The sequence below is a fragment of the Achroia grisella genome, unplaced genomic scaffold, assembly GCF_030625045.1.
Source record: "Achroia grisella isolate CSIRO2021 unplaced genomic scaffold, CSIRO_AGI_Agris_v1 utg640, whole genome shotgun sequence".
Classification (NCBI taxonomy): Eukaryota; Metazoa; Arthropoda; class Insecta; order Lepidoptera; family Pyralidae; genus Achroia; species Achroia grisella.
Genome location: NW_026712977.1, coordinates 5,975,724 through 5,989,050, shown reverse-complemented (window position 1 = coordinate 5,989,050; position 13,327 = coordinate 5,975,724). Strand labels below are relative to the sequence as shown.

The following is a 13,327-nucleotide window of genomic DNA, read 5'->3' as shown; positions in this document are numbered from 1 at the left end:
AATTCTTTCACAATTTTAATCGTTGATTAAACCAGCTAGAGATACACTCTACAGTCTAATAGGGATAGGCAATATTTAGAACTCCATAGAACGAAAAACAAAAACTGACGGGCCAACAAATAGAACTAAAAAGAGAATAAATAGTAACCAAATACTATGGATGTAGCCCTTTATATTGGATAGTTTTTCCGTCAAAATATCGGATATAAACATTGATTACAATAGCAATTTTGACAAATTATTTTTCGAAATCTATATGTATATTTTATATCAGGCGCTATTAATTTGTTCGTATAAACAATTACAATGTATTAACATACATGGATCAAGGACAACACTATTTAAAAATTCATTACTGTTAACGATTATTTTACAATTCACGCTCGCAAAGCAGTCGTTAGTTTAATAATTAATTAGATAAATTAGAAACATAGGTATAGTATAGAATGTAGCCTGCCACATACCCACTATGTATCTAATATCTAATTATAATTAGGATAGGCAAATACTAAGAATAGGATATAAAATAGAATAGAAAATTGAATAAATTAAAACTTAAGCACTTTTGAATGATCATACTTATTTTTTTATAGAAACTCCCTCATCACAAGAAGTGCTAGCAAGATACTTGCTCTTTTAAATAAGTTATATCATTATCAATGAAGAAGAAGAATTAACGCAAGAATCAACTTGGATATACTTACCAATATTGATGGAGAATTAGTAGCTTGCTGAGTTTACCGTTGATCGTGTGATCCTCTGTGAGATTCCGGTCCGCCGTCGAGTCTCCAGAGTGAGCCCCGCAACTGGTGCCCACTTGCGCAAATTGTTGAGAGCGATACAGTGCGTAATCCAACTACACAAAGTGTACTTTGTTAACGAGAGAACGCGCTAGTATTGCAGACCGAATTTGTTGACGCAAATTCGTTGCTGCAATCCACTTGCGACTGTCTTACAGTGCGATCACCTGCCCCTTTAGGGCGGAATTTCCTAACTTTCGGTAGGTTCGTCGTGAGGTTCCAGTCCCCACACCACCCTCTCCCACCTCTCTCTTTCGTGTCGTAATGTCACAAAGGGCCAAAGCCCCCAGGAAACCTCCTGACAGGGGAGCTCCCCGAACTGTTGTGCGTCGGGATCTGAGGAACAAGACCTTCCACGCTCGCCCGGCATCCAAGGGCACTCCCTCTGCCCTCGCGGGAAGCGGCAATAATGCCGCCGACCGGGAACCAGGCAGAGGGCAAAGATGCGCACAACCCGGCCCATCTAAACGACGCGCACCGCCGTCGCCGACCTCGCCCGCTAGAGGCGACAAACGGAGGGATGTAGAGGAGTCCCCTCCCCCCGCGACCTCGACCTAGTGAAGGCGCCGCCGACGCCGAGAATCCGGCTCGTGGACAGGGGCTACCAACCCGTACCGTCCCAGTCGGGTACCGTGCACCGTCACCCCCTGCGCGCTCACCCTGCCCACCGCCGGATAGCGGGAGCGAGGAGGGAGGGGAAGAAGAGCGATTTTACGGCGACGCATGTTCGTCGCCGTCTCCTGCGACCTTGCCTGAGCCTTCGCGCGCTCCTTCGCCTGCGCCCTCGCCAGCACCTCGCTCCTATACGCTAGATAGCCACAATCACCCGAGCCGATGCACACCCCGTCCCCTCGCCGCGACGACGAACCCCGCCGTCCTTTGCGGCAGTAGCAGCAGGTCCCGACCTTTTGAGCCCCGTCCCGGAAATCCCCTCACAGACGAGGAAAGCCGACACAGGTATAGAACCCGCCACAGGGCGAGGTAAATACCCCCCCCCCCCCATAGTGGCAGAACGCCTCCCTAACTGGACGCGCCACTTCGACCAGCTCAGACGCGTCCTTGGGGAGGGACCTAACGCAAGACCCTACGGCACGGGGGTGCGGTTCCTACCTAGGACGGACGAAGAATTTCGTGCCGTCCAAAGACACCTGATAGAGGCCAGCGAAAAGGACCCAACAATAAGTTGGTACTTTTATAGTCTGGCCTCCGAACTGCCCACCAAGGTGGCGATAAGGGGCCTCCCAGCCGACACGCCCAACGAAGATTGCAGAGGCACTGCAGGAGAAGGGGTTCGGAGTGCGGCTAGTGCGGGGCATACCCGCACGTTGCGGCCGCCCCGGCTGCATTTTCCACGCCCAACTCGACCCCATGGACAGGGACGAGCTCGCACGCTTATACGCGGCTGAAGAGCTCCTGTACATGCGGGGCGTCGTGGTTGAGGCGTGGAAGAATCAAACCCCGCCCCCCCCCCCGTCCCCACTGCGACGTCGACGGCGCCCACGGCGCAGCAACGGCGGCGTAACAATCCCACCGCGGCGCCTCGTACCTACGTCGCCCAGGCTCCCCCTCCCGTAATAACGATCGAGGAAACCGCTGGCGCCAACTTAATGGCGCCGGCTAACGAGCCGACGCAACGAGGCGCCGATACCGGTGCAACTAAAAAGCGCCGCCGCCGAAGACGCGGCAAGAAGAGGCGCGGAGATGAGCCCGTGACGGCATCAACCCCAATCCCCTTCCTACCCGATCCCACACCAATATTTGCGTACACCGCACCACCCTCCCTTGCCACGCATGCTGTCTCAACCAAAGACCCACGAGCTGCGCCTCGGCGCCGCCAGGCGGTGCCACCGGCAATCAACGCGCCGAGAGTGGCATTCGAGCCGCCACAAGCGGACGCAAGACGCGCAACTCCCGCACATCTTACACATTCCGCATACCCCGCGGCGCGAACGGCACACCCCGCGCCCGCGCCCTTCACACAAGCGCCCGTCGACTGAGCACTGAACATGCATATTAGACTGTTGACTCCTGGGTGAAACGAAGTTCACAGAAAAGGAGACGTTGAGGGTGCCTAACTACCACGAGTATAGACGCGACGAAACGTCACCGGCGGGCTATGCTTACTGCGGTACGGCGGTACTAGTCCGCCGAGACGTAGTCCACGTGGAGTTAGAGAGCCCCGAGTTCCGCGTCATGCGCTCCATAGGAGTCAGCATCAACGACGACGGCGCGGAACTGAAGGTCCTGGTAGCTTACCGTCCCCCGGGATCGGAATTCAGCAACTCCGATGTCCGGAACGTTCTGGATGGGAGGAGTCCCACCCTGCTTATGGGCGACCTAAACGCGAAGCACACGGCTTGGGGATCCCGTTTGTGCTCGCCGATAGGTCGAAGACTCCTCCAGGATTCGCAGATCCACGGGTACGAGGTGTTGGGCCCAGCGCACCCAACCCACGTACCCTCAAATCCCACACATAGCCCAGACGTTCTGGACATTGCCCTAATGCAGGCTGTGCCTTGCCCGGTCTTACTGGAGGTACTGTATGACCTTGACACGCAGCACCTCCCAGTTCTAACCACGCTTGACCTCTCCATCACCACCATATCGACGAGACCGTCGAGGCGGCGGATAGATTGACGTGTTTTTCGCGCAGAATTGGAGCATCTACACCTCGACGGCGAACTATCTTCGCCAGAGGGTGTCGAAGCCGCCTCTACACTCTTAACGGAGCGAATTCGCACCGCCGTGGAGGCGGCAACTACCACCTTAAACGTGGCTTCTCGCCGTCGAGAGGAATTGCCACACCATCTGCGCGAAAATCTCGCCCGGAAAAAGAACCTCCGTCGCCTATGGGCCCGAACCGCCTGCCGAAGCGCAAAGCGCCCGGAGCGGACGGGATCAGCAACGCAGCGCTCGCACAGCTGCCCCGTAAAGCCCTAGAATGTTTAGATAGGCTCTACAACGGTATACTCCGGACTGGCCACTTCCCCAGCAGCTGGAAATTGGGTAGAGTCATAGTCCTCCCGAAACCCGGCAAGGACAAGTGCCTGCCGGCAAGCTACCGGCCCATCACTCTGCTCTCGCACGTAGCAAAGTCGTTCAAGCGCCTCCTGCTCCGCCGCCTGAGACCGACTCTGTCGCCACTCGACGAACATTTCGGTTTCAGAGGCGGACACTCGACGACTTTGCAGCTGACGCGCGTGCTCCACCACCACATGGCTGTCGAACACAACCGCGGCCACTACACGGTCGGCGTATTTCTCGACATAAAGAAGGCGTTCGACCGTGTGTGGCACGACGGTTTGGTGTCGTACACAGACGACATCCCCACCTTGAGAGATGAGGTCCGAGAGGGAGAGAGGGACCTGCTCCCCGAGTGGCTGGATAAGGGGCGCACCACCATTAATGTGGGTAAAACGGCGCTGCTTACCCGCCCCGGGTGCAAATACCCGCCGCCACTTTTACTGAGAGGCTAACCCATACAGTGGGAACACACAGTGCGTTACCTAGGGGTGGAAATCGACCGGTCGCTGCGTAGGACGCCGCAGGTGGACCGGGCTGTTACTCAAGCCAAGGCCAAACGCCGCCCTCCGTCTGTGCACAAATGCCGTAATGACGTGATCGCCCGCGACGTCAAGATCCCATCGGTGGAGCAGTTCCTCGTCCGGTTGACGCGCGCAGACAGCGGGCGCGAAGCGCACCTGCACGACCTCGCCCCCCTCCACGCACGCCCACCGGACGCCACTCGCGCGCTCCCGCGCGACCTACTCTCCACCGAGTGATCACGTCATTTACGTGACGTGGCGGCGTTAAGCCGGCTCGGCGAGCGAAAGAATGATGCCCGCCACACAACGCCCACAGGCGGCCGCTGAAAAGCAGCCGCCCTCAGTAAAAGAACGACGCTGGGGTGGTTTACCCCAGCAAAATGCCCGGGCAAAGAACGCAAGCTCGGGGCCCGTACCCAGCGGTCCACAAAGAACCAGCGGACGACCCGAAGTGGGTAATATATTTTAAACTATAAGTATTTTGCATTTATTTACAGATGCTTTTACAATTGTCAGATTTTACATACAAATGACGAGACGAGTGACCGTTAACATGCAAGACGTATATAGAAAAATATAAAGACATTATATAATAATTTAATTTTTGCTTTATAAAGTTGCCGCGCAAATTCTTTTGTATTATATTTGCTCCTATTTTGCAAAATTGTGGACTAGTAATCCTCAATTAGTGGCTAATATTAAAAATTTCAAAATGGGTTTATCGGTACCGAAGATTACCCCGAACACTCAAACTCAAAAATTTTACCTCTTTATAATAATACTGTATAATGTACTTATTAAATGACAGTTAAAATGAAATTGTGTTTATGTTTATTATTTTTAAATTGCTTTAACTTTTATTGGTATTTCTCAGGTTAGTAATGACCCCCGCCGTTTTTATATCACTGAGAATGGGTACCATTTTTCTTTCTATATTAGGTTTACTGCCCTTACACTGGGCATAATGTGCAATTTAGAGGCAGTCTTAGTACATAAGGAGTCTGCGAAGGAACTGTGAAGGATATTCTACATTAAGATACCGATATTAAACATAAAACATAATTACATAATCGACATATTATGTATATATATATATGTATATATATTTGTGCAAATAAAATATCATCGGTGAAGCGAAATTAAGTTTATTTTCTAAATGACTGCATTACTCTGTAAACCATTTTAACCAAATACATGGTATTCCATATCAAGATATAGACTAATCCAAACCAAATAATAAAGATAAAATATAATGTTAGCAAAATATAACATATTCTAAAATCAACATATGTATTTTGTGACAACATTTTTATATATTATTATTATATATTGTATATTAGTCTTCTGGTAGCACCTGTTACATTGACATAGAACAATATAACTATATGTAGTTATTTACAAATTATTCAATAAATGCCAAACAAATAACAGTATATTCAAATATCAATTACATTTATATACATATATATATATAAATTCGAAATGTAATAGAATACAAACTTAAGGTTTTAGGGTTTAAGGTAATACATTACAAATTTGAAATAAATAAATTCATGTTCATTTAAAAAATAAACTACTTTTAGTAGTAGATTCGCATTGAACTATATCAGTTACAAAAAAAGATTACATGTTTGTAATGTACGGAATTTATTACTTTTTAAACCACATCTTTACTTCTAAACATTCAGTATTATCTGAGCTCTATACAGCATATAGCTCTGCTATACGCATATACAGATCATTTATTTATAAAAAAATAGTTTTAATTGGTTTTATACCAATAGTTACTTTTCTGTATAAGTTACCATACACCTTAACAAATTCTTAAGAATTAAACTTTTAATATATGTATATATATATATTAGATATACTTTCTTAATAATATAATTTGAATGAAATTTACAGCAAAAATATAATAGTATAAAAATAGAATTTTGTCAGATCCGTGCCGTTGCCGTCTAATATTATAAATTTTCACATTCATATAGTATAAGAAATAGTTAATAACTATTAGATACCAAAAAATATTATATAAAATAAACTATTTTTTTTTTTTATGTTGTCATTAGCATGTCCATTATTAAAATTAATGATTTAAAAATAGGAATATTAAGATACCTACATGAGAAGAACATAGAATACCTAATTAATTAAACCTTAGACAGATTAATGCAAGCTTGTTTTAAATGTTTTTAATAATTACAGAAAGACATTGCAAGTTTATTACAATGTATGAAATGTATAAAAAAGATGAAAAATCTTCCGCATTTCATATATTTGTTTAAAGATATACATACATAATAGAAATTGCTTACAGTAACAATATTGTTTGATATTGTTGTACTTATATTAAATTGTTCTATACTCTATTATAATTATAAATTGAAACAAAACTAATAAAGTAGATAAAAATTGTATTTTTTATGCTAATAACTTACTTAATATTGAGCGCACCACATGTCTCTGTGGAAAATATTCATGTTTACATAACATAACATAGTCCCTAAATTATCACATTGGAAAACAAATCCCTATATTTGTCAAACATTAATAATATTAAGTAATTAGTCGCCATTCGGTAACATTCAGTAATATTTATTTTTCATTATAAAAAACAGAGACAAATCATTTTTAAATTCGCTAAAGAATAACTCTGGTTTGGCAACATATGTTTAATTATTTATAAAACATATTTTATATATCAACGTAATCATCTATGAAAACAATGTAGATCTGTATATATTTATTTAAATTATATACATATATAGATATACTACTGTATTGTTTTCCTAATAAATAAAAATAAATCTTTGTATTTAGTATTTGAGTACTATTGTGATGGCTAATTAAACATTACTTTCCTAATATAATAGTGGCAGCAAAATCAATAATTTGGAATGAGCTCTGTGATATTCGTAACATCTTTTACAAAATGTGGCCAAGTCTTAATAATATCAAACAATTTATCACCAGGACTCAACGTTGACGCTAGTTGACGATGGGCAAACAATTTATAGTCTTCTTTTAGTTTTCCTAACTGAACACCAAGCTTAATAAGTTTTTCACAAGCTTCTATTTGTCTCTGTGGTGGTGCTTCGTTATTAAAAGTGCCTATGAAGGCAATAGCGATACTGTAACGATTGTATCCCAGGGTATGTGCTCCGACGCTGTCCCACCCTCGTCCAAGATAGGCAGAACCATCTCCTCCGACCAAAAAATTATATCCAATATCAAACCATTTCCTTGACTCAATGTGGTACATTTGTATTGACCGGACGTGATACACGCACTCGCTCTGTAATCATAATATTAATATTTTAAATGAGATTTATCCTTTATATATACAGTGTTATAAATTGTTATATAGGGTATTTGAATTAATAATGAGCGTTTCGATCAAGAAGCTGCCACTAGTGTACATTTCAATATTCCAGTTTGCAATGTCTGCCCGCTAAAACCTACACATTGTGGTCGTCTTAAATAGCTAGTATCATTTGGTTGAAACTTATACAACAGTACTAAATATTGATTCGAATATGTCCAATTACGTACCAGATGAAGCGTTTTGGCGGGTTCTTGTTCATGCCAAAAAAATAAAGGGCTTTTTGAATCGCATTATCACTGGCGATGAAAAGTGGATTCGTTATGATAACCCAAGCGCAAAAAGTCATGGGACTGCCCGGACAGCTATCAACATTCTTCGCAAAGCCGTATTAATATTCCGTACAAATATTCATGGCATGAAACTTATGCTCTGTATTTGGTGGGACCAGCAGCGTCATCTGTCACTGAGCTGTTCAAACCGAATGAAATAATCACGGGGGAATGCTATCTGACTCAACTCATGCGAGAAAGGCACAGCAAAGTGATTTTGCAACATGACACACACTTGGCCACATGTTACAAAACCGGTAAAATCTACCTAGAAACTCTGAAATGGGAAGTTCTACCCCACCCACTATAATCTCCAGACATTGCTTCCTCAGACTATTACTTATTCCAGTCGATGACACATGGGTCTGACCCATCAGGAGTTCACTTTATATGAACACTCCAAAAAATGGGTCCATGATTGGATTGCCTCATCCGAAAATTGTCAGAAAGATGGAAAAAGGTAGTGGCCAGCGATGGACAATACTTCGATTAATATATTTGGAACCATTATTTGAAAAAGAATCCGTAAACTTCGAAAAAAACGCTCATTATTAATTCACATACCCTATATATATTTTACATACCTGAGAGTAACAACTTTCTGTAGCTGTGTGCGTAACTATTACCCATGGAACTGGTTGACGTATCTTATCAAGCGCATTTTCTACGGGTTGAGCGAGCCAATCCGCCCTTGGAACTATCCTCAAGTGGTTTGGTGCTATCAGCAGAGTATTCGCTGAAAATCAAGTGTTAATTCTAAGTAAACTAGCAATTACAACACATTGATAATTCTTTATAATATAAAACTATCTCTAGCAAGCAACTTATCATGTAATAGTAAATAGTAGTAGCTTTTACAAATACTTATTGCAATTTCAGTATTCATAGAAATATAATTTACTACCATATAATGTTATTCGAAAAATATTATTTTTGAAAATTAGTAATACAGACTTAGACATGTTATTCATACATACTGTGATAAAATATTCTGATAACAATACGAACAACACACACAAAGAAATGTAGGTATTATTCGATTGAATAGTAATTATGTACTTCATTCCTAATGGAATTAACAACAAAACTGTATTACTAGACTTTGTTATTCTAATTTAAACTATAAACAAATTATATATTATTCGATTCCTTTTTTTAGAACAAATTTATATACGTGGGTATTTATAGAGAATACGAAAAGAAACTTAAGAGCATAGGTACTGAAATATCGATATATATGAATTTTTATATACAATATTTTGTATTTCAATCAAATATCAAAATAATTTCATTTGGACATTCTAATAAATATTATTGCTGAATAATATTAAACATTATTACATTAAATATGTACATACATAGGTCATCCACAGACCTATGTCACATATATAATATTAAATCAGTTTTAATTAATAATATATACAGTTTTAATACACTTGCCAGCAATGTGATGTGATCCTATATATGTAATTTAATTATCACCTACAAAAATAACAATCATTATTGCAGTGTTAATTAATAATAATTATAGAGTCAACAACTTAGGTTATATCACAATATTAGCATACCTTCCTCTTTAACATTTTTTATCATTCGTGTCTCAAATTCTGTAGTACTATGAATCCTAGAATGGGATATTCTTTTCTTATCAATATCACGGGCTCGAAGTGTTAGTAATGAATATAACAGTAATATTAAGGGTACCGATATGATAGTAAACGTAATCAGTTGTATGTTGTTATAATATACTCCCACCACCGAGATGCAGTCTGAAATAATAAAGTCATAAAATATGTGATTTACCACGTTAGATATGAATTAGATATAGATAGTTAAATACTGTATTATTTGCCCACATTGAAATGTTTGTTGTAAATATTATTGGAAATGAAACCTTAAATACAGCACATGCATATGTCATCCAATTATAAATGCCTGCAAAATGGGTACTTCTGTTGATTAAATACAATTTTTTTTATATAGTTGTTCTATTAATTCCTTACTCTAAAGCTATAAGGATTCTGCTTAGCAAATTTAATATGAAGGGTAATAGCATGAGTAAAATTTTACATGTACCTACATGCACAATGATAATGATCATGTTAAAATGGTGATGTTAATAATAGTAATGAAATCTGAATGGATTCCCGCGCCAATTATTAGCCTTTTAAACTCATTACCATTATGTATTGAACAAGGAAATCTGTTCTATAATGATTTATTTTTAGGAAGTACACACCATGAAGTATTCTTACTGAGTCTTGAATAAGGGAACACTTTGTACAAAGTAGTCTGCGTAAACATCTTCTAAATGTCGTCTATTTTTACCGTGATAAAGCTAACTATGCTTGTTGCATTCCATGTGAGGTAATAATAATAACAATAATCTCAGGTCAAATAACTAAGATAAAATACTATGTGTAGAAAATATACAGCAGCTAACGAAGACTAAATTATTATGTATAAACCAAACATGGATATTAACTCTTATTTCCTGAGGAGGATGCTCTTCTCCTTTAGATTGCGTTTAGTTTACATAACAAACCTAAATGTTAAAACTCATCATCATCTGCTTCATATTTATCCCATTTTTTGTGGTCGGCGTAATATGTTTTTCTCTTCCATTCATCCCTGTTCGCAGTCATCTCATTATTTCTTATCATATCATATTTCACATGGTCGTTCCATCTCTTTTTCGGCCTTCCTCTGCCCTTATAACCATCCACGTTCATATGTAACACCTTATTAAAATATTGTACTAAATCCAAAAACTATTGCAAATAAAATTATCATTTTTAAGTAGCTATTAGCTACTTATAAAATAACATTTATGCTACAAAAGAGATAATTATGTATAAACTGTAATAAATAAAAAATGTTTAAACTTACTTTCCAATTCAGCTTCCATTTCAGTCATAGTATCATTGGAACTATTATTATTACGTGGTATTAAGAGAGCTAAGGCACATGTAACTGCAATTAGAATGACAAATACTGCGGAGATTACTACCTTTACCCAGGAGTGAATTTGAAACTTTCTAACAGCTGTGAAAAAAAATCAAATATACAGCACCAGTATATGTGAGTTAGGACTTACTTTACAAACAGTAGTTTGTATTTTAAAAGGATGGTCTACCACAGATGCACAGGATGCTATTGTAGTCTTTTATAATACATATCTCTAAAGCTTTACTTATACATTATATAGGTGTAACATTATATAGGTTATATCAAGGTGCTCCTGCTGTCATGATAAATAAGTAGTCACCATATAAAAATACTTAAATATTAATAATTCGAGTCTCATATATAAAAATATCATATAGACATAGCATTAACAATAATAATTACAATCTCAGGATAATTCACACAGTGCGAACTTCACCTTAAACTAGCTATAGCTTGTTTTATGGTTATTAGTCAACTCATACAAGTATACAGATTTGTTTTTTAAAATTCATATGTATTATACATAGAAAACACCCAGACCGATATAAACAATCATACTCATGAAAACAATTTTTTGTACCATGACAGGAATCAAACTCGCAGCCATCGGAAATAAAGTAGTATGCTATATCGCTAGACCACCAATGCCATCAATATAATGCTATTTATGTGATAATTAAATGTGTCTCATTATTTCTTCACTACTGTGTCAAACATGTAAGCAATTCTTAAAATTGATGTGTGCAAACTGTGCAACTGACATTTTAAAATTCCACTATAACTGATTAATTATGAAGTTAGTGGAGCCTTAAACTACATCAATTATAGAGTGAATAATTATAATTTCTTTAGTCATTTTAACCATATTAAATTAATGTAAAACAGTTATTCTGTTACATTATTCAAAGTATACCTACCATTATCATAGAACTACAAAACTACAAATTGAGGAGGTTGAAATTGATATTTATGATTACAAAACACTGATACAGAAAAAAAAGTTTATACTTTTTTTTCTGTATCAGTGTTACAAATACATATATATATATATATATATATATATATATATAATTTTGATAAAATACTCAATAACTATTTGTGTCATATAAGCAGATTTTGTAAGAACCATGTCTTCATTAACATGTAAGGATGAATATACTTTGTAAGCAGTATATAAGGATTGATAATATATAATATAATAAACGAAACAGTACCTAGCATTTGCTTTAGAAGCACCACCCATATAAACATCTTGTACCCAAAATCATAGACAATTAAATAAATTACAATTATTTATATTCTTATATAAAAATTGATTACTCAGTGATTTAAGAAAAAGTCCTATTAGAACTCATTAAAGCATAATGAAATAGTAGATATCAACAGTAGTAAATACAATGCATTCTAATTGTTAATTGATTTTATAAGAGTATAATCATAATTCTCTGTCTTATAAATTACTTACCATACCAGTATGAAATATGTTTTTACTACTGCAATGTCTACATTAAATAAAGGTGCAATTTTAAACTGCAACTAAAACATTGTATAGTAAATAAATTGACTTCAATATTATATTATATATTAATTTAAAATTTTAAACCGACATTTATTAAAATAGCTTTAAACAATTTAATAAAACAAACAATAAAAAACTTACGAGGTTCGTCACATTTCGTAGTTGTTGAATATGTTTCTCGTTTAGGTTCACTGTCATCTTCTGTGTGTGTGTAAGACACATTCTCGACACCAGTGTTGTTATGGATGATAGTTACAGGACCATGAAAATGAGTAGTGTCACCAAATTGAACATTATCAGAATTAGACACTGCAACACTACCAAAAACAGGCGCATACGAACGTTTTCCTATAGAAGAAAACTTATCTACATCGTCAGTCCTTGAACTCACTCGATTATCGAATACGCCATCATTAATATCATTGTTATTAATAGTGGAAATTTGGAGATCGTCAAGATCCTCTTCAAGTTTTGCATTGAGATTATTGCTGCTATCTTCCTTGATTATATTCGGTGTCATATCCATTTCGCATAAATATCCTCACATATTGTTTTACATATAGATTTGTCCTAAATATTGTTATTCTTTGGTTTTTTTGTTACCTTTAAAATAATATAATTCTATTTTTAAATAAGTAAAAATTTTGTAAATACAAATTCATTGAATGAAATCAGAATCAGATCACAGAGTACTTTTTTAAAGAGAAAAATAGGAACGTATAGCAGAATGTTTTGACTTTTCGAATGACAAATTGTCACAGTTTTCCTTAAGATAAGAAAGAGTGAGGGCCAATGGCTTTACTTTGATTTGTGACACCCTGAGTATATTCTTTGCCCTGTGGTATCTGCCTTACAGCACA

General features: G+C 38.6%; 1 protein-coding gene across 2 annotated transcripts; it reads right to left on the bottom strand.

The window, feature by feature from the left end:
* Positions 1 to 5,208: 5,208 nt before the first annotated feature.
* LOC131849239 (peptidoglycan-recognition protein SB1-like) lies at positions 5,209 to 13,139 on the bottom strand. 2 transcript variants are annotated; one of them, XM_059199268.1, is made up of 5 exons: positions 12,609 to 13,139; positions 10,889 to 11,044; positions 9,568 to 9,768; positions 8,584 to 8,735; positions 5,209 to 7,640 (listed from the first exon to the last, which is right to left on the bottom strand). In XM_059199268.1, the coding sequence occupies exons 1-5, from the start codon at positions 12,991 to 12,993 to the stop codon at positions 7,230 to 7,232; spliced, it is 1,305 nt and encodes a 434-aa protein (XP_059055251.1). In that variant the 5' UTR covers positions 12,994 to 13,139; the 3' UTR covers positions 5,209 to 7,229. The 2 variants fall into 2 exon arrangements, with proteins under 2 accessions (XP_059055251.1, XP_059055252.1); XM_059199269.1 differs by lacking the exon at positions 9,568 to 9,768 and having other exon boundaries at positions 5,210 to 7,640.
* Positions 13,140 to 13,327: the final 188 nt, after the last annotated feature.

Bases quoted from the DNA above. Each gene is read 5' to 3' on its own strand.
- LOC131849239 (XM_059199268.1), bottom strand. From the start codon at position 12,993: ATGGATATGACACCGAATATAATCAAGGAAGATAGCAGCAATAATCTC. The intron at 9,769-10,888 runs GTAAGTTTAAAC...TTATTATTTCAG, and splicing joins AATGGAAGCTGAATTGGAAA to ACTGCATCTCGGTGGTGGGA. The intron at 7,641-8,583 runs GTATGTAAAATA...TTATGATTACAG, and splicing joins CAGAAAGTTGTTACTCTCAG to AGCGAGTGCGTGTATCACGT.